At 46.4% G+C, this 20,786-nt stretch overlaps 1 protein-coding gene across 6 annotated transcripts in view; it reads left to right on the top strand.

Moving 5' to 3' along the window:
• LOC147886129 (uncharacterized) overlaps positions 1-15,814 on the top strand; it is a 28,373-nt gene extending 12,559 nt beyond the window's left edge. For 2 of the 6 annotated variants that reach the window (XM_087395669.1, XM_087395666.1), the window contains 5 exons: positions 12,507-12,531; positions 12,651-12,808; positions 13,086-13,284; positions 13,462-13,610; positions 15,508-15,814. In XM_087395669.1, coding sequence (XP_087251795.1) covers positions 12,507-12,531; positions 12,651-12,808; positions 13,086-13,284; positions 13,462-13,610; positions 15,508-15,660 — 684 coding nt within the window. In that variant the 3' untranslated portion in view covers positions 15,661-15,814. Of the gene's footprint in view, positions 1-12,506; positions 12,532-12,650; positions 12,809-13,085; positions 13,285-13,461; positions 13,611-15,407 lie in introns of all 6 variants that reach the window. The other 4 variants (XM_087395672.1, XM_087395671.1, XM_087395668.1 and 1 more) reach the window with 4 other exon arrangements.
• The last annotated feature ends 4,972 nt before the right edge of the window (positions 15,815-20,786 follow it).

Here is a 20,786-nt window from a genome sequence, read left to right as displayed (position 1 = left end):
GGAGGGCAAATGGCAACTCCCAAGGAGTGCAAAAAGCAGCCCCAATTATTTAGAGTACCTACATGATATTCTGGAAGAGTAAACAGCCATACATCAGTTTAAGACTGAGAGTCTTTTGGTTTTGATTTAAACTCTCTGATAAGTGCTACCCCTTCATGATAAGCTGCCCATTTTCCATCCTTTCTGGCAGCCCTGACTTTAGCTAATTCAGTTGCCTTAATCTTGAGTTGAGTTTGTGTAAGCTCCTCTGCTATCCATACTTTGGTGCCCTTCAGCTTGTAAGATTGTCGAAGAAGCTTGATCCGCATATCTTTTGACTTCAGTGTAAGGATTGCATGACCTCTATAGTGCAAAATAGAAGCTGGCCTGGAGTCATCATCATCCTGCTCATCATCATTCACCCATTCGATGTTGGGCAAACTTGATTTGATCTTTGTCAATATTTCACTATATGTATCCTCCTCTTTGTACCAATCTTTTGGGAGCCCCCCTATTCTGATCTTTAGCGCATTATCACATCTAGCTTCATGTTCTTTAATCTCTGCTTGGATATCTCTGCTTGGATATCAGACTTACTTGCTTTGTTGTCCACTTCCACAAACACTTCCTTCCTCGCAGTTTGTACTTCAGTGTGAACAAGATCTTTGACTGTAGAGACTAGCTGGGGGGTAGGGGGGGAATCCTTACAAGATTTTACAGCCTCATCAATTACTGCCTGCTTACCAGGCCCTTCCAAGATGTGAGGTCGGGCCTTTACTTCTGCCAGCTCCAATCGTAGCTCTCTCACTGCCTGTTGCAAATAAAAAATCTGATCCTGTTGCCCGAGGATGGGCCGTTTTGAGCCTTCTTGTTGGTAATTCCGTGCGTATGGAGAGGGTGTCATGGCTGCAACTATAGAGTACCGAGTCCTGATGGATGTTGAAGGAGTTGAGGGGGTTGAGGGGGACTTGGAGGAGAGGGTAGGGCAATCCATAGTTGGTTGTATGATGAACCCCCTGGCTTAACCTAACCCCCAGGTTGGGTTGGGGGTTTAGCCCAACTCGGGGTTAGGGAGGACTAGAACTAGACTAGGATTAGACTAGACTAGACTAGGTACGGACGGGAGATATTGAGGATGGAAAGGTGTTGACGGGTAGAGGTATGGCTGTACGGCTGTACGGGAGGTACGGGAGAGGATGTACTAGAGGTACGGTTGTACGGATGTACGGAAGAGGCTGTACGGGGAGGTACGGTACAAAAGGTACGGAGGTTGTACATGAGAGGTTGTACGGGAGAGGTACGGAAGATACGGGGAGGCTGTACGGAAGGGACGGTACTAGTGAGGCTGTACGGGAAGGTACGAAAGGTATGATGGGAGAGTTATGGAAGGTTACATATCGAAGGTATGGAAGGTTACGTACGGAAGGTACAGAGGTACGGGAGGTTACGGAAGGTACGAAGAGAAGGAAGGAGAAGGGTACAGAAGGGTACAAAGTTGCAGACGGAGCTTGGAAGGGGCTGCACACCTAGGCGGACAGCTAGGGCAGCAAGCTGCAATGCTCAGGGATCTAGAAGTCCCACAGTTTGGTGGGACCCTGACTCTTTTGTACTGTGTCCTTTTGTGGACAGAAGTATATCTTACCACCTAGGTTGACAGTTCAGGCAGCAAGTTGCAGGGATCAAGGCACGGTGATTAAGTCTATAGAAGCTCGACGAGGAGCTCGTGGGATCAGGAATCTAGAAGTGTCTAAGGAGATAGTTGGACAATTTTTGGTAAGGAAAGAGGACCACGGTTTGCTGGGGCTCTAACTCTTTTATATTGTGTCTTTTTGTGGACAGGAATATATCTTATGTTGGTTCTATGTCTCTCTTGGAACATTGTCTATTTGCTGGCTTGCACACACACACACACATGTTTGTTGAGTACACACAAGTAAAGAAGTCAAAACACTGCTCCGTCAATTCTCGGGCCCATCTATCAATCTTCCGCTGCGGATACCCGCTGTTTAGGTCATTTCTCATCCTTATGGCAATGAGGGTGACTATTGGAGGGACCTAGTGGCCTCCCATCACCAAATTGCAATGGGCAACCTAGGTGTTTCAAGTCATGAGGTTGGACAACGTCTTTTGAATGTTGTCCTTTGGGTGAGGATCATGGGCCACTGACGGGAAGGAGTCACGCCTTGTATTTCAATCTTTAGGACCGTTTGTCCTTGGATCTTGTAGGGTGGTGTATCTACGTCTATCGAGAAGGCATCACCCCCCTCTGTCAGCTAGGTAGTCATGCCCATGTGAAATCTCGCTACATCCTCTACATCTTAGCCACATTCGTAGGGCTCCCTGCCAGATCCTCTGTGCTATGGGGCAGCTCCACAAGCAGTGCAGGATCATCTTGAGGTCTCTCTCCACACATTGGAGGTATATTCCATCCACTCATATCTACCTCAACCACGAGCCAATGGGCAACCCACCCATCAGCAACCATCGTGGACATGCTTCAGTCTGAGAGTTTGGAGCTGCCATCTCCTATATTGATGAGTTTTGGGCCTGAATCTCGGATTATTGGATGAGTCATACAACCAAAAGCCACTCCCACTATCACGGGGACGGGAAAAGTGATGTAAAGTTTAATGTAACTCAACACGGGGTTAATTGTGGTTGAGTCTAGTAATAGTTTAGCCGTGAGGGACTGGCTAGAGGAAGTGCAGACTTCTAGAGGTCCCTAGGGGCAATTTCTAAGTGCACCCACTAGGTCCTAGGGGCAAGGCATAGGCATTTAAGAGGGGTTATGAAGTCGGGCCCAAGGACAACCAACATTGTCCTTGGTATGGTCTTTAATGAAGGGCCAAGTGGCATGCATCCAAATGCACGTGCTTCCCTCAACCTACCATCTCTCTCCCTCACCCTCCTGGAGCATCCTCAGTTGGCAGAAGCTCTTGGAGCTGTTTTTTGTTGCTTGTTCTTGCTCTCCCAGCCAGTTTTCTGTTGCTCTTGCACCTGCATGCTGCTGCTCTGTCGACTGCTCCAGCTCCTGCACGCAACCCGAGGCTGCATGCGTGTAGGCACACCTCTCTAGGCAGATGTACGGCTGTCATACAGCTGTACAGACTTCAGGTGTGACTCTTGAGGTGATTGTACAGACACTTTGGCACGGATTCCGAGGTGATCACAGCAAGGCACAGATCCCGAGGCAGAGTACCCTTTCTGTACGGATTCTCCTTGCCATTCGCAGCAGATCTATGGACCCTAGCCTCTCCAACTCTTTGCTTGCCCCCCTTCCGCCTTCTATTTGTTCTTTCTCTCTTCTCGTGGAGGCTGGAAGACACCTACACCCTGTTGGGAGCTTCGCCAAGGGATAGGCGCGAGGATTGAGTTTGACCCTCTACCATGGATAGTGGGTATTTGGTTATTGTCATCATTTGATTGTCATTTCTTATTTTGAAGCTATCTGCTATGTATTTCTTGTGTTTGGAGTCCTTTTTGGTCCCCACAAGCTTAAGCAAGCACTCAAAAGCAAAGGGTGTGCCTAGGGAAAGGCCAGAGGTTTAGTGTGCTGCATGTGAAAGCCTTGAGGCTGCTTTGAGCACAGTTTGCTAGTGGTTTGGATGCTTGGATGCCTTTCAATTGGGTCAAGTTAGAAGTGGATGCCTAAGATTGCCTTGCCAGTTGGATCCTAGTGGTGCATTGTGGAATAGATGCATAGAAGATAGTCAGAGGATTTGCAGAGAGGAACGGTACAAGGGTGAGCCCGTGGTGTAAAGAATTTTCATTTAGAAGCATTAAATAAATACCAAAAGGGGCGCCAAGGCATTTGGGGCCAGTGGGTGTATTGTGTACTGTTTTCCTAGAGCAGGGGCATTCTAGCCTCCCCATTGTTGTTGTTGAAGTTTATTTTTAAGTATTGTTAAGTGGTTGAAGTGATTAAAGCTTGCATTGTGGCTATTTATGAGGTTTATGACTGAGTAGATGAGGATTACTGCCCTTTGGATTCCTGACGGCCGGTTACACCCACCCTTACTTCATAGGGCATTGGGCCAGCTTATGTCTTCACATGTTACACGTTTACCTCCTTGAGAGGAGTGGGGGCTTTGCAATTGGTTGTTTTTTTTGGCTCAGCCAAGCTTCGAATTAGTGCAAGTTTGATTTTTCATCTTGCACATAATGGTTTTGGAACATGCAGTTTAGCCAGTAGGCCCAATTAGAAGCGTCCCATAGGACTTGACAATGATCTAAATGATGAATTTGTCAAGGCAAGAATCAAGGAGTACCAGTCGTTAAAGCAGTTACCTTGATTTTAGCACTTGTGTGAGGATATTATGTCCAAGCAAAAAGAAGTTAATCAAAGGCGTTCTCCTACTCCTCTTGCCTTTAAAAAATCCCCAAGGCAACCCCATTCTTTAAGAAGGTGTCCCCGAGTTACCATCCCGAAAGTACTATGCTTCAAGAGAAAGGGGAGGAGCCCAAAGCCCCATAGAAGACGGAGTAAAAAGCATGGGCAAAGATCCCCAAGTCCAGCCAGCACTTTTCCAACAATTCTTCTTCTTCTTTTTCCTCTTTTTCTTCCACATTCAAAGAACGTTCTCCTCATGGATGAAAAAGGAGGAGATCTAGATCAAAGTTTTGGAAGAATCGCATGCCCCTCCATATGTAGGTCATCAAGGTATTTCTTCTACTACCCAAGCTATTGAGAGGTACTTCTTTTGGCCAAGAATGTGGAAAGATATCCACAAGTTCGTGACCGAATGTCTTACATGCCAAAAGGTTAAGTATGACAGACAAAAGATTCCAAGACTCCTAATGCCGCTTCCAATACCGCAAAGGCCATCGGAGAATATTGCTATGTATTTTATCTTTGTTCTTCCACGATCAAAGAACGGGAATGATGGGATATGGACTTGTTCTTCAATGCTGCGAATTGGTTACTATTGCTATGATTTGGATTCCAGCCACCTGTGGGCACTCTTGCTGAAGTGTGATTTGAGTTTGAGGTGCGGTTAAGGTTTCACTAGCCGGGCCACCGTCCCATTGTGCCCGCACCCAAACACTGCTCCAACGTGTAGCCCTCCAGGTCTCGAACCTCTTGATGCCAGAGGAGGGCCTGGTGCCCCCACTCCTTTCAACACCGAGGGTTCGCTCGGATGAGTCCCCTAGACAAGCATTGCCAAACTTTATATAGACTCCTCATCAACGGTGACCCGTTCCTGGTGAGGGGGCCTTTGAGAAGATCCACCAAAAAGACTACTACCACTATCTTCCTATGTTGGGGGTGTTCCTAAGAAGCCCTCTCTGAAGCAAGAGCTTCCATGGCTCCAATCTCGGGGTGAGACCACCCACTACTAGCTTGCCTAGCAAGGCTCTACTCTACATTCTCGATCAATGATGCCAAGGCCTCCCTCTACTTGGGACGGGATCAATGTTTGCCACAAGCGACTTGACTCTAGTGTTCTAGGTGCTATCTAATCTTGCCTACAAGAAGTTGTGCACCAAGCGCCTGAGCTGCCCCATGCAACCCCTATGGAAATACCATATAGTGATAATCTAGCCTATCCAAGTTTAGGTCAGCAGGAGATCAGGTGGCATTTAAGAGATCCATAATCCACTATTAAGGGTATTGTGCTCCTGGCACAATTTGAGGGCTTTTGTGATTAAGGAACAGAGTTGTTACCAGATTTTGAGGGAATGCCAATGTGACCACATGCTAGCCGCTTAGTTTTGGAATAACCTCCAGCCCATAGAAAGGGACTCACTAGCAAAGTCCTGATTGCCACAGTTTTAAAGAGTCTATGCAATAGTGGGCCTTAGCGTCTTATGCATGTTGTCAGTAGATTTTCTCCCAGAAAATAGGTGTATCGACTCCTTTGCCAAAGAACAGGTTTAAGATGTGCATATGACCATCCAAGTACATTGCCATCATCTGTCAGTTTCCTTGAAGAAGAGATAAAGCCGCAGGTTTTCTACACAGATTTTTTAAACGACGGATTGGACATCTGTAAGAAGAGCCTTTTATAGAACTATGTTAACATTGGCTAAATATTGCAGCATGGATTGCACGTTTGTCAGTAATGGATTGGATGTTGATTTGTTTGACCAAAAAACATATCATTTTCATGAGCAATTGATTGCTTGCTGGTTTATTTATTCCAGTGTTGTGGAAGTTAGGACTTGTATTAGCAATGGATATCTTCTTAACATACATTAGAATAAGGGCAGTGTTGAGATTCAGCATCTCCAGGCGTGGCCAGCCGACCAGCCCCCATGCAGCAAGGGGGGCCAGAGGGGGTAGGCTGGCCGACCAGCTGGTCGGCCCAGTTGGCCTGACCGACCAGGCTGGTCGGTCCAGCCAAACTGGCCGACTCCCCCCCTTGGCCTGCCCTATAAAAGGGCCTCCTTCCCTTCATTTCCTCCATCACTTCTTGCAGCTCCTCAAGGCTCCAGCATACAGCCTGCTCCTGACCATCCCCTCAGAGCCCCCTCTCAGCTGCTCAGTTGGCTGCCCACACTCCCGCAGCAGATCTTGCCTCTTCAGGGCTCTTGCCTCCCCGCTCCAGGCCTCTACAGTTCCCTTGTTCCAAGGTTCCTGCCTCTTCACCCAGGCTCCTTCAGCCTCCTCTTCTCTAGGCTCTTGCCTCCTCAGTTCAGGCTCCTCTAGCCTCTTCACTCCAGGCCCCTGCCTCTTCGTTTCAGGCTTCTCCTGCCTCCGTGCTCTCAGGCTTCAGCTTTCTCGTGTTCCCCCCCTTTTTTCTCTGCTTCAGTTCAGCCTCTCCTGCAGCTCCTGTTTTCTATCTTATTCAAGATATCTTGTATTTCAGTTGCTGCCCTGGTTTAAGGGCTGATTTACAGCAGATCAGTGGTGGTACATTTTGTTATCTCTAGTGTTCTCTGTGTGGCTCTATAATTTCAGTTTGTTTGCATCTTCCGCTGCCATTTTAATATGGTATCAGAGCACCAGGTTACTCTCTGATCTGGGAACTTCTATATTGATGAAGTTGAAGAAGTTTGTCCTCGTCAGCAACTCTCCTTCCCACTGACTACAGAGCTCTCTTCTCCCCTCCCTATATATATATTTTTTTTTCCCGGTACCCCGGGCTATGAATAGCAGCCTACGGCTTCATCAAGAGCCTCTCCCCCCCTTCCTTCATCGCGCATCGGGTCGGCTCCCGTCTTCACCCGTACGACTTTATTCAGGGGTTTCTGGCAGAACTTATTGGCTCTTGATCTTTGGGTTCGATTGTTGAGATTGGCCCTGTTCTAGACCTTGATCTTTTCACCAGCCCCGTTCTCTTCAGCCCCTTGTTGCTGTCCATTCCCTGTTTTCAGTTATGGCTGATGAAACAAAGGATTCTACTCCGGATCTTTGCGTATCTCCTATGTCCAGTTTCTTTCAAGAGTCTGACAAGCCTGTACGTATTCCCACTCTTCCTACATTTCCAGATGCTCGGCAGTTAGATGGGACCAATTATTCTCTTTGGAAAATTCAGATGGCGTCTGTATTGGAATCTTATGATCTTGCTGAGTTTGTTGATCCCGGGATCCCTCGTCCGTCACCTGAGGAGGAGCCACATGCTTCTCTTATCTGGGATAAATTGAATGCTCGTGTACGCTCGTTCATCTTTCTCAATTGTCAACCAGGGGTTCTCAATCATATCAAGCATCTTACTTCTGCACGTGCTATTTGGGAATTTCTTGATGGCATGTATCTTCGCGTCACTCCCATGAAACGTATTTCCTTGGAAGTTCAGCTTCGTCGCCTCGATCCAACTACTTCTCCTTCCATACGGGACCACATCAACAAAATGCAGAGCATGCATCAGGACATCCTCCATGCAGGCAAGGCTATCTCCTCCGAAGATATGGCTATTACTCTCTTATCTCATGTTATTACTGACAGTTGATATGCAGCATTCTATTCTTCTCTTATTACCTCCGGCCGCCTCAGCACCATCACTTGGGAGGAACTTGTCCCCATGATGATGGATCAGGAGGAACAGTTCACTAAAACCTCTGATGGTTCTTCTGAGGCTCTTGTGGCCCATCGTCCCAAATCACGATCCAAGAATGCCCCGTCCTCTGCCAATAACTCATCTCCTTCAGGTCCCTCCAGTGACCGTCCTGCTCCCAAAGGTAATTGCAATCACTGTGGCACTCCTGGCCATTATTGGCGCAATTGTCCATACCGCAAACACAAACGAGCTGACGCACCTCTGGCCGCTGCGGCTGATGCTTCCCTTACCCCTACTCCTGCATTTGTTCACCTTGAGCTCTTGAATTCGGTCCCCCTTCCTGCAGTAGAGTCATTGGCTCTCCATAGCTCCGATGCTCGTGAATGGATTGTTGATAGTGGGGCCTCTCGGCATATGACCCCCTCCTCCTCACTGCTCCAGGATCTCACTCCTCATTCTGGTCGTGTCTGCATCGGCGATAAGCACTCTATTCCTGTTCATTCAGAGGGCTCTCTTGATATTATTCCTGATGGCAAAGGGGGTAAACACTCTTCTCGTGTTCTTTATGTTCCGTCTCTCGGCTTTCATCTCCTTTCGGTTCATCAGATTTGTCAAAACAATATGAAAGTTGAGTTTGAAGAACCCTCTGTCACCATCCGCGATCGTGCCACCGGACAGCCGGTTTGGACCGGCCATTCTACTAATGGTATCTACAAGCTTGTTGCCCTTCCCTCCCTTACAGGAACCTCTCTTGGTGACCTTTGGCATTATCGGTTTGGTCATTTACACATTGATGCTCTTCATCGTGCTTTCCGTGATCAGCTTGTCCTCGGCCTCCCTAACGTCGGCACTCGCCAAGGTCTCTGTCCCTCTTGCATATTGGGCAAACAACATCGCGAGCCGTTCGCTCATCATGCCTCTCGCCGTGCCACTGTTCCGCTTGGTCTTGTTCACCTCGACCTATGTGGCCCTATGCAGATTATGTCCCTTGGGGGAGCCTCGTACTACATGCTCCTTGTTGATGATTTCAGTCGCTACTCTTGGATCTATTTTCTTTCCCACAAGGATCTGGCTTTCAGTCGTTTCCAGACCTGGCTAGCCATGGTGGAAAAAGAATCCAATCACTCCCTCAAAATTCTTCGTGCTGATAAAGGTGGTGAATTCACCTCTCTCGAGTTTGATCGGTTCTTGAGTAGTCATGGTGTCAAACGGGAATTTGCCAACACAGGTACCCCTTCTGATAATGGTGTGGTTGAACGTAAACATCGTACCGGTGTTGAAATGGCTCGGACCATGCTCACTCACAGTCAACTCCCTCAGTCTCTTTGGGCCGAGGCCATGATGACCGCCATCCATACTCTTAACCGCTCTCCGACATCAGCAGTCCCAGGCATGACCCCTTATCAGGCTTACTATGGATCTAAGCCCGATGTTTCCCATTTTCGAGTATTTGGTTGTGATGCTTATGTTCATATTCCTAAATCTGATCGTGGAAAGCTTGATCCTAAGTCCCACAAGCTCTTGTTCGTAGGCTACAACTCCGTCTCCACTGGCTATCGCCTCTATGATCCTCACCGCCGCATTATCTCCGTGAGCAGGGATGTTCTTTTCGACGAGCAAGTCCTTCCGACATCCTCCGACTCTTCTCCTGTTCTTGGAGATCCGTCCGATGCTTCGGAGCCCTCTCTCCCTCCACCTGCCTCGTCCCCCGGTACATCACCTCCTATTCTCTCTCCTCCGCCTCCTTCTCCGGCTCCACCCTCGTCTGCTCCTCCTTTGGAACCCCGCTCGGTACGTGTTCCGCGATGGCTCATTAATACTCTCCGCTCCTCCGGTCTTGAGGATCCCTACTCCAAACCACCCCCTGATGATGGGCCTCGTCACTCTCATCGCCATCTCCCACCGTCCTCTTCTGATCCCCTTCATGTCAATTATGCCCTTATGTCTCGCATCCTCGCCACTCGTGAGCCCACTACCGTTCCTCAGGCTCTGGCCCAGCCTCATTGGAAACAGGCTATGGAAGCGGAAATTCATGCTCTTCTTCGGAACCACACCTGGGACCTTGTCCCTCGTCCCTCACATCGTTCCGTCATTGGTGTCCGGTGGATTTTCAAAACAAAATACGCCTCTGATGGTTCTGTCGACAAGTATAAAGCTCGGCTGGTGGCTAAAGGCTATGCCCAACGACCCGGCATCGACTATGGAGAGACCTTTGCACCTACCGCCCGGATGAGCACCATCCGCACGATCCTCGCTCTTGCCGCCCACCATCAGTGGCCCATCTTTCAAATGGACGTCAAATCTGCATTTTTGAATGGTGATCTTCATGAAGAGGTATATGTGGATCAGCCGCTCGGCTTCATTAATTCTCGTTCTCCTTTCATGGTCTGTCGCCTTCGCAAGGCTCTCTACGGTCTCAAGCAAGCTCCTCGGGCCTGGAATCAGCGTATTGATACCTTCTTCTGCCGCCAAGGACTTCTTCGCTCTCTGGCTGATCCCAATCTTTATCTTTTTCATGAAGGACAGCTTCATACCTTCATCATTCTTTATGTGGATGATTTAATCCTCACCGGGGGTCATACCAATCATATCCTTGCCATTAAAGTTGCTCTTCAAACTGAATTTGAGATGACGGATATGGGCCTTCTCCATTTTTTCTTGGGTCTTGAGATTTGGCAGACTAAGAGGGGGTATTTTGTCTCTCAGCAACGCTATGTTCAAGAGCTCCTCGAAACTTTCCACATGGCTGACTGTCGGCCCATCACCTCTCCCATGGATCCCAACGCTAAACTCTCTGCTTCTGGGTCCATTGTTTATCCTGATGCCTCCCTCTACCGCCAGCTTGTTGGATCTCTTCTTTGGCTACTTAACACTCGACTGGATCTCGGCTTCTCTGTCGGCACCCTCAGTACCTTCATGCAAACCCCTTCGCTTTCTCATTGGCAAGCTGCTCGACGTCTCCTCCGCTATCTTCAGGGGACCTCTACTTTCGGGCTCTTTTATGCTGCCGGTGGTTCCTCTCCTTCCCCGCTCACTCTCCGAGGTTGGAGTGACTCCGATTGGGCTGGCGACCCCGATTCTCGCCGCTCTACCACGGGCTATGTTTTCTCCTTTGGCTCTGCGGCTATCTCCTGGTCCAGTAAACGCCAACCCATGGTCGCCCTATCTTCCACCGAGGCTGAGTATCGGGCTATGTGTAGTGCCACCTGTGAGGCTGTGTGGCTTCGGCGCCTTCTTCTCGATTGTGGTTTTCAGCAATCCACTTCTACCACACTTTTTTGTGACAATCAAAGCTGTATTGCCCTTGCTCGCAATCCGGTCTTTCATGCTCGGACAAAACACATTGAAATTCAGTACCACTACATGCGAGAGAAGGTTCTTGACGGTACCATTGTGCTCCTCTTCAGCACCACTTCCGACAACGTCGCCGACATATTTACCAAATCTGTTTCTCCTCCCCTTCTCCAACGTCATACCAGCTCTCTGGGTCTTGTGCCACACCCTGGAGCTGAGAGGGGGTGTTGAGATTCAGCATCTCCAGGCGTGGCCAGCCGACCAGCCCCCATGCAGCAAGGGGGGCCAGAGGGGGTAGGCTGGCCGACCAGCTGGTCGGCCCAGTTGGCCTGACCGACCAGGCTGGTCGGTCCAGCCAAACTGGCCGACTCCCCCCCTTGGCCTGCCCTATAAAAGGGCCTCCTTCCCTTCATTTCCTCCATCACTTCTTGCAGCTCCTCAAGGCTCCAGCATACAGCCTGCTCCTGACCATCCCCTCAGAGCCCCCTCTCAACTGCTCAGTTGGCTGCCCACACTCCCGCAGCAGATCTTGCCTCTTCAGGGCTCTTGCCTCCCCGCTCCAGGCCTCTACAGTTCCCTTGTTCCAAGGTTCCTGCCTCTTCACCCAGGCTCCTTCAGCCTCCTCTTCTCTAGGCTCTTGCCTCCTCAGTTCAGGCTCCTCTAGCCTCTTCACTCCAGGCCCCTGCCTCTTCGTTTCAGGCTTCTCCTGCCTCCGTGCTCTCAGGCTTCAGCTTTCTTGTGTTCCCCCCCTTTTTTCTCTGCTTCAGTTCAGCCTCTCCTGCAGCTCCTGTTTTCTATCTTATTCAAGATATCTTGTATTTCAGTTGCTGCCCTGGTTTAAGGGCTGATTTACAGCAGATCAGTGGTGGTACATTTTGTTATCTCTAGTGTTCTCTGTGTGGCTCTATAATTTCAGTTTGTTTGCATCTTCCGCTGCCATTTTAATAGGCAGGTGCATGAAGCCCTTTGAAAAACAAGCCAGTATGTTCTGCAAAGCTTGTGATCTGAGTTAACGTTAAGCAAATACTTTGAAGGGAGAACATGATTGTTTTCTTTTTAGAATAAAAATTTGTGTTATTTTTTGGTTTCTGAAGCTTTTTATGTGATTTAGTGTCCTCATTCCTGAGGTTGTCTCAAGAGCTAACTTGCTCAAGCATCTGTTGTCTGGAATGATGCCATTCTATGTGGAGGCCTGCCAAAAACTGTGTCATATCTGCCCTGAAGATAGAAATCCTCTAACATGTTGCCTTTTCTGCAGCATCTCTATTACTAATAATGTGTCTGTTGGTACAGGAGGACACTGCAGAAAGCAATGCAGGTACTTTTCATAAGGGAAACTGATTCTGTGGTTTTGTAAATTACCAGGCATAGATAGAAATGCTCAAGGATTCTATGCTTTTGTGCTTGGAATTGACTTTTTAAAACCACTTTCACAAGGCACAACGTTTGTGAAAGTTAAGTTTGTGCTTCAGAAGAAATGTGAGTTCGGCCAGCAATTTAGTGTTGTTGGTGATGATGTGCAATTTGGAGCATGGAATCCAGCATCAGCAATTCCAATGACATGGTCCGAAGGAGATGTATGGACTACAGAACTGGTGTGTGTCCCTATGATTGTCCTCATCCTTAAAGTGGCTCCAGACTTGGAAAGGATTCGAAGTGTTCCCTTAATTTGTTTCAAAAAACTGTACTATGTTTTTAAATATTTGCAAAAGGGTAGTATTACTTGCTCTTTGTGGTCTTTTTTGAAACTGAATGCTTGTTGATATCCTGAATGATGTCACAACCAGTGCCTAGTGAAGAGAGAGAATTGCATCCACAGGATGTATGCGAGTAGTTAAAGAAATCTTTTCAAACCGTTGTAGTTTGCTGCAGGATCTCTCAGTCGGGAAACGCATTGAATTTAAAATGATTCTTACTGGCGGACAGGGAGAACTCGAGTGGCAACCAGGTCCAAATCATGTGTTAAAAACTTCAGGGGATTCATCATCACTGCTTATCTCAGCTTCCTGGTCTGATAAAAGCACTGTAAAAATTATTCCTGTGGCACCAGATATTAGTGACCCTTCTGATGGTAAGTCCTGTGATACTTCAGTTATTTCTCATGTGATTTAGGCTGATGTGGTCATGAGGCTGTTAGTGTTACTGAAAAGGCATCAGGTGCCTTGCAAGCGGAGGGCGTACGAGAGATTACTGCTAAGAAGGATCTGATATCTGATATCTTTTTCTCCTGTAACTTTATGAGACGCAGTCAGTGTGGCTGCAAACATTGGAAAAAAGGCATCAGGTGCTGGTGAGATCAGCAATGACCGAAGAGAGCAGACTGCTAAGAAGGAATCTGAGACCTTCATGCCGTTAGACTCCGAGTTAACAATCTTCAACAAGCCTATTGTTTCTGAGGTGCGGATGCTCTATTAGGACATGAAAACTGTATTTGCTCTGGGTGAAGGGGTCATGGATTTTATTAGGTTCTCACCATAGTGTGCAATTTTTACCTCCTTTAAACTGATGAATTGGGTGGGCAGTAGACAGACGGGAAAGCCAAGCAAAAAAAATGGAATATTTGCATCTACACCTTTTCGAAATAAGGCCTTGCAAAGCCCCTTTGCACTCTTTCTGGTTTTCGTTTGTATGCGAAACTCCTCTCTATGTTTTTTTAGCAGAAAAGTTCAACCTGTTTATCGTCAGTTCTGTATGCCTAGAAGGTCTTTAACATACTGCTAAGAAGGAATCTAATACTTCTCGATATACACCTCAAACCCATGCGGTATAGTCTAGGACCATGAGCTAACAATCTTCAACAAGCCTATTGTTTCTGAGGTGTGGATGCTCTATTAGGACATGAAAACTGTATTTGCTCTGGGTGAAGGGGTCATGGATTTTATTAGGTTCCCACCATATTGTGCAATTTTTACCTCCTTTAAACTGATGAACTGGGTGGGCAGTAAACGGATGGGAAAGCCAAGCAAAAAAAATGGAATATTTGCATCTACTTTTATCTTTTCGAAATAAGGCCTTGCAAAGCCCCATCCACTCTTTCTGGTTTTCTTTTGTATGCGAAACTCCTCTCTATGTTTTTTTAGCAGAAAAGTTTAACCTGTTTATCATCAGTTCTGTATGCTTAGAGGGTCTTTAACATACTGCTAAGAAGGCATCTGAGACCTTCATGAGCTAACAATCTTCAACAAGCCTATTGTTTCTGAGGTGCGGATGCTCTATTAGGACATGAAAACTGTATTTGCTTTGGGTGAAGGGGTCATGGATTTTATTAGGTTCCCACCATAGTGTGCAATTTTTACCTCCTTTAAACTGATGAACTGGGTGGGCAGCAAACAGACGGGAAAGCCAAGCAAAAAAAATGGAATATTTGCATCTACTTTTACCTTTTCGAAATAAGGCCTTGCAACGCCCCTTTCCACTCTTTCTGGTTTTCTTTTGTATGCGAAACTCCTCTCCATGGTTTTTTAGCAGAAAAGTTTAACCTGTTTATCGTCAGTTCTGTATGCCTAGAGGGTCTTTAACATACTGCTAAGAAGGAATCTGAGACCTTCATGAGCTAACAATCTTCAACAAGCCTATTGTTTCTGAGGTGCGGATGCTCTATTAGGACATGAAAACTGTATTTGCTCTGGGTGAAGGGGTCATGGATTTTATTAGCTTCCCACCAGTGTGCAATTTTTACCTCCTTTAAACTGATGAACTGGGTGGGCAGTAAACGGACGGGAAAGCCAAGCAAAACAAATGGAATATTTGCATCTACTTTTAGCTTTTCGAAATAAGGCCTTGCAAAGCCCCTTTCTACTCTTTCTGGTTTTCTTTTGTATGCGAAACTCCTCTCTATGTTTTTTTAAGCAGAAAAGTTTAACCTGTTTATCGTCAGTTCTGTATGCCTAGAGGGTCTTTAACATATCACAAATGTTTAAAGCTGCACGGTTGTTTAAGAGGGTATGATGTGACTCAAATTTTGCTTGAATTGTAATTTTAATAGTGGATTTTTTACCATGATAACTACACCTAGGTATGATGTAATTCAAAATTTTCTTGGATTGTAATTTTAATAGTGGTGTTTTTTTACCATGATAACTGCACCTACCAAATTTCATAAGATGTTTTGTTGTCTGTGTCCACCATCTGATAGACTTTTGCATGGAAGTGTTTTCATTGTTATGCTGCTTTTAATACTGGCACTTCCTGCAGACCTTGTCTATAGACTCTTGATCAGGACAAAAGGAATTGGACAACAGGAAGCTTTATAAGTCAGTGAGATCTTCTTACAGTTTTGGGTTGTAATGTACAGAATCCAGAGGACCACAATATGGATAGAATGGTAGAGGACCCATCCAAAGATCCTGAGCCAAAACTTTCAGTTCTTGAGAAGGATTTGAATTGGGGACGCAAAGCTTTGTTAACTCTTTGGTCAGCTTTTGGACAAAAAGATGAGGGTAGCTAAATATGAAAATTGAAAGCAGCTCCTGGTATTCCAGTACTTTTCTTCTCTTCTGCAAGCTTACAATACAGCTTGTACATCAGTTTGCCATGATTTCTCTGGGATTATGATCACACGTGATTGTCTGCAACATTATATTTTAAGAATAAAGCTCTTTTAGGCCACCTTGCATACTTTTCCTGGCTAAGATTAAAGTAATTACTTAAATCTTATTTGTACAGAGTAGGGTTTCTACATCTAGCTTTGACAGCCTCAGTAATTTTTGGTGCTTATGCATTCATAGACAGTTTCATTAAATATTGTCACACGACTCGATTAATAATCTGCCATTTGGTGTGGTATAAGGCTTAACCAAAGTATTGATGTTTGGTATTGAAGTCTTAGGAGAATGAGCCTATTGAAGAAGGTGGATGGCCCATGCAGGATAAGTTGGAGCCAGGTGGCTGGGTAGCCAACAAAGGAGCACAAATAATTATTATGATCTTAGGCACCCCACTGTTGGTACAAATATTCAATAGTGGATCTTGTTTTAAGAGATCTCGGATTGTATATTTCTGTAGTTTTTGGATCACATAGGATGTTATTCCTATGATGGTTGACTATTACATGTCTAGAATAGTACCATTGATTGGATATAGCCAACTGAATTTTTACTGATTATCCTCATGTAGGGGCATTCCAAGGATAGATCAGGGGACCATATCTTTGGTCAGAATTTCGCCCATTGATACTTCCATGAAGATTCTTCCATCATGAGTATGAACTGATGGTCTACCAGTTTTTCTTGGTGTTCTAGTTTGGACACGGATTATAGCTTCAGAGAATGCTTCTTTTGAAGCAAGTGACTTGGAAAGATGGATAAATTGTTATGCGATGGAAAGTTTGTCATGTATTTCAACCCAAGAATTTGATTTACAAGGGTATTCCGTTGAGGGGTTTTTTGAATACCAAGTAATTCAAGAATTAGGGTTGATAGAAATTGCAACCCAGAAATTGGCCTGGAGGGGCTCAATTGATGGGGTTGTTCGAACAATGATTCCTTGATCTCAACCTAGGATTTTGAGTTAAAAAGTATTTAGCTTGATGAAATATTTTTTTGCGAATCCCCAAGTTAGAACTCAATAGATAAGGTTGATAGAATCGTTTGCCTTCAGGTATGGATTTTACCATGCTTGTGTACGGATATGTCAAAGGAACTAGCTCTGTGGATTTAAGAGTTACTTGATTATCCCCAAGTTAGAACTCAATAGATAAGGTTGATAGAATCATTTACCTTCAGGTACGGATTTTACCTTGCTTGTGTACGAATATGTCAAAGGAACTAGCTCTATGGATTTAAGAGTTACTTGATTTCTTGAGAAGAATACTCGAAGATATGTAACCTTGTTCAGATTGAGAGATTTACTTTCCTTGAGTTGGTTATTAAAGATTGTGGTTTTGGCCTTAGATTCTCTTTGATTTGAATCTCATGGAAAGTATAGCACGCTCAAACTGATAGTCAGGGTATAGTTATTGGCATTGACTCATCTTCAACAGAGAGTTTTCGGACTTTGTGAGTGAGTTCTTAGAGGAAGGGGAGTATGTCATGTGCATGGTGTACCTAGGGTTGGGTAGTAGGTGAACTTGGGTTACGGGATAGCATAGGGCTAGATGGCTATTTTTAACCAAGATTGCTATATATAGAGATTGCTTCATACATAGTGCTCGCCTTATATAAAGGGAGCTATTCATAGCGTAAAGCTATGTGTAGCTAGTTTCTTTCTATATAGAGGGAGGGCCAATGCTATTGTGGAGATCAGTTGAGCGCTCTTCAACTGATGGATGGGGCTTGGACTTAAGCTGAGACTCTAGTCATCTACATGGCGGATCATAGGTGGTGTATCAAGGGTCCTCTGAATGGGGGCTCAGGTGTATGGGACGCCTGGGTTAGATACGGGCCTATGGATGAGTCGAGTTGTAGCCCACATGCTTGGGGGTGGTCGGGAGGATCGAGACACCTGCACTATGATTCTGGTTGGATTGAGGACGAGATTCTAGGTCAGTGACAGGGTTAGATCCTGCGGGATCGAGTCACCTCTATAGCTTACCATTGTTGATCTTGCAACCTCGTAAAGGGGGCTCGGTTAGTGTGGTGGGCTCCCACGCGCACCCTTTTTGGGTTCATGAGTTTACCTTCATAGGGATGGAGAAGTGGCCAGCGACGATGTTCGATGCCATGATGGAGGACCAACTGTACCGGACGATGGATGAGTGGAGGGGCCCGTAGGGACATGATCTTTGGCTAGTTATGGAGCCTGTGCTCACCTCTCTCGGTTTCTCCCTAGAGAGGCCGGACTCAGGTCTAGCAATAGGAGTGATTCACCTACTGCCTCAGGCCGTGCTCACGCATTCGCATTATTGGATGCTTCAATAGTGTGCTTAGATGTTTGGGGTAGATATTTTCTTCATGCTGCAATGGTGGGCATGAAAGGTTGGCATAGAGCCAGTCTTGACGTTGGTACGACAACGCATAAACACAGATTATTCTCTCTCCAAAACGTCCTCGAAATTACAGAGGTCTGATTCGCGGGAGCAGGCTCCCATCCACAGGCGAGCCTTGTTCTCTACCAACCCATCCCCATGAGCTGGACCATGCTAAGTTGGGATGTGCATGAGCTTCACGACCATGCACGCAGTTAGTCATAATATCTGAACTGGCGATAGGAGTTGCAATGAGCAGTGGTAGGACGGACGGTAGATTTTTGCTAGATTTAGGTGCACATGTTTTCAGTAGCAGATATTCGTCGTCCCCGCCACCTCCTTTCGAAGAGGGAACTAAAGGTGTGGTCGCCAACGGTAGGCTGGAGTGGAGGGGTATGCATCTCAATCTCCCAAGCAGTAGCCGCGCATGTCTTTGAGTGGGCGAGCTCATCGCAAGTCGCATAGTTTGGATGGGGTTCCGTATTTGTTAATCCAGGATCACACAGGGGAGGATCCACATGCATTCTAGCTAACATCTGGTGTTCGTCGGCCCAGGTTCAGTTGTCTAAGCGTTGGCTGAGGCACTGGCTCGTACTAACCAGTCTCTATGGCCCTATGGCGAGCAAAGGCTAGCAAAGAGAAGTGTAATAGGTACCACCATGTTAGATCATTTCCAATTTTACTCCATCATCCTTGCCTTGGACTTCCCCAAAAGCGGTCCGTATCGCAGACGATCTCTAGCAGGAGGCAGAGGTGCAGCAGTTAATAGCCAAAGATATGGAGACAGCCACCACTGGAAGGACTCAGTGAGGATTGAGTGTCCTGGGTTGTAGACGCCATGGATGATTTTTTCCTATTAGTTTTGTTAAGCAGCGAAACTTTTATATTGGTGTCGAAAGTTTGTATGCCTTCATAAAAATGAAGGTTTAGATTTGAAACTTTTATGAGAAAAAATTTAAAGTTTCGCCAGTATTTACAACTTTTTCTTGATATTTCAAAAGGAAATATATAAAATTGTAATATGTTCTACAAATATTGTGAAATTAAAAAAACTAGCTTGATAAACTTTTGCCAAGATTTTATATTACTATATAAGTATAGCTTCGATAAAAACATCCAATCTAACGGAGCAACCAAGAGCTACAGTCCCAGGCTCTTCGTCAGAGACATGCTCTTCAGCAACGGGAGAGAGCTTGTGGTGTGACCTAGCATTCATTGAGAGATTCACGGAGCATGACCCAAGTTTCCAGTGGCTCAGCGATAGGTACGAGAGCACATGGATCGACTTGCAAGCCATTGAGTTCTATCGGGCCAAATTTCTCCAGGGCCAGTTGGGTGCAATAGGGTGTTAGGATGAAATAGTTCTTCCATACCACAGGGCTTTGGTTAGCCAGGATGCAGCTGTAGAGGTTGTGGATGCATAGGGGCAGATGCATATGGATTTCAGGAGATCCTTAAGCTTACCATGGACTTCTTTCGACAACTATTTCAATCTGAAGAGGCATCGTCGGCGACGCTGGTAGCTTGAGAGGCAGTTTTTTTGGCAAAGAAAGGAATCTTCTTATTAATGCTTGGAAAAACTTCATACAAAACAGCAGCCCCGAAGGTGCTGAGTATGGAAAAAACCAAAAAAAGGCTGAAAGAAGAAACCAACCTATTCCAAAGAAACCCAGCTCACTGCCAAGGGAATCTCTGGTACAGGGGCTAACAGCCCTCGCAGAGTGAATATGTAGAAAACTCCTTCAGGCCAAGCCTTGCAGAAATGTGCACACCTCGCAACAGTCGCCCTAGAGCTCGAGATCCCACGCTCCCAAGTGGAGCACATGGTGTAGATGATATCTTGATAGATGGCGACCAAGTTAGCCGAGGGTGGAACCAGATGCTCACCCATCTTCACACTACAATGAGCAATCCAAATGTTCCACGCCGTGACATTGGCTACTATCTCCCACACACTATCCTCCGGAGGGGAATGAGAATTGCCTCATGGAGCTCTATCCTCTGAATGCTCTAACCCTGTATCCGGTAAACTGGAGAGACCTCATCAATCTGGAACGCATGACCTCCCTCAATCAACTAGGCTACCATCCCCTAGGTGTAATCCCTTGCATGTAGGTCATAATCCTGAGGGCTCCCATCCAGATCATCGCTGCGCTACAACAACTCCAAAGGCAATGAGGGATCGTCTCCAAAACTCTAGCAGAGCAGCAGTGACACTGCCCCTCCACTCGCATCTCCTCCAACCACGGGCCTATGGGCAAGCTGCCATGGGCAGCTAATGAGAAAAAATAGAAGAGCTTTCTTGGTCACAAACTGGACGATAGGCGTGTCCAAATCCTTGAACAGGACCATCCAATTTCTCTCCCTCGAAGGGGTCCATGTCGAGGAGTCCACATCTGAAGCCTCTTGCCAATGCGTGTAGTATAAGAAAAGAAGGGCACCTCATCCACCTACTCCGTGATGCCCACCTCGGAAGGCCAAAACCACTCTCCCAGATCCCATTGGACCTCCCTCCTGGCCTACCTTTCCAAAGCCAAAGGCGCCATCTAGGGGCATCCTACTCTAGAATATTGTGGGGATACAATGTGCCACTCCTTCCCCAATCGGCCCACAACTTTGATCATCTGCCAATGAATCCCATCCAGACTCCAGTCCATTTCTGGGTCTCT

The sequence above is a fragment of the Dipteris shenzhenensis genome, chromosome 24 (genome assembly GCF_047967505.1).
Source record: "Dipteris shenzhenensis isolate YYH24624 ecotype China chromosome 24, Dip_SZ_1.0, whole genome shotgun sequence".
In the NCBI taxonomy this organism is placed as follows: Eukaryota; Viridiplantae; Streptophyta; class Polypodiopsida; order Gleicheniales; family Dipteridaceae; genus Dipteris; species Dipteris shenzhenensis.
The sequence above is the reverse complement of the archived record's forward strand: the minus strand, read 5'-3'. Positions and strand labels throughout refer to the sequence as shown.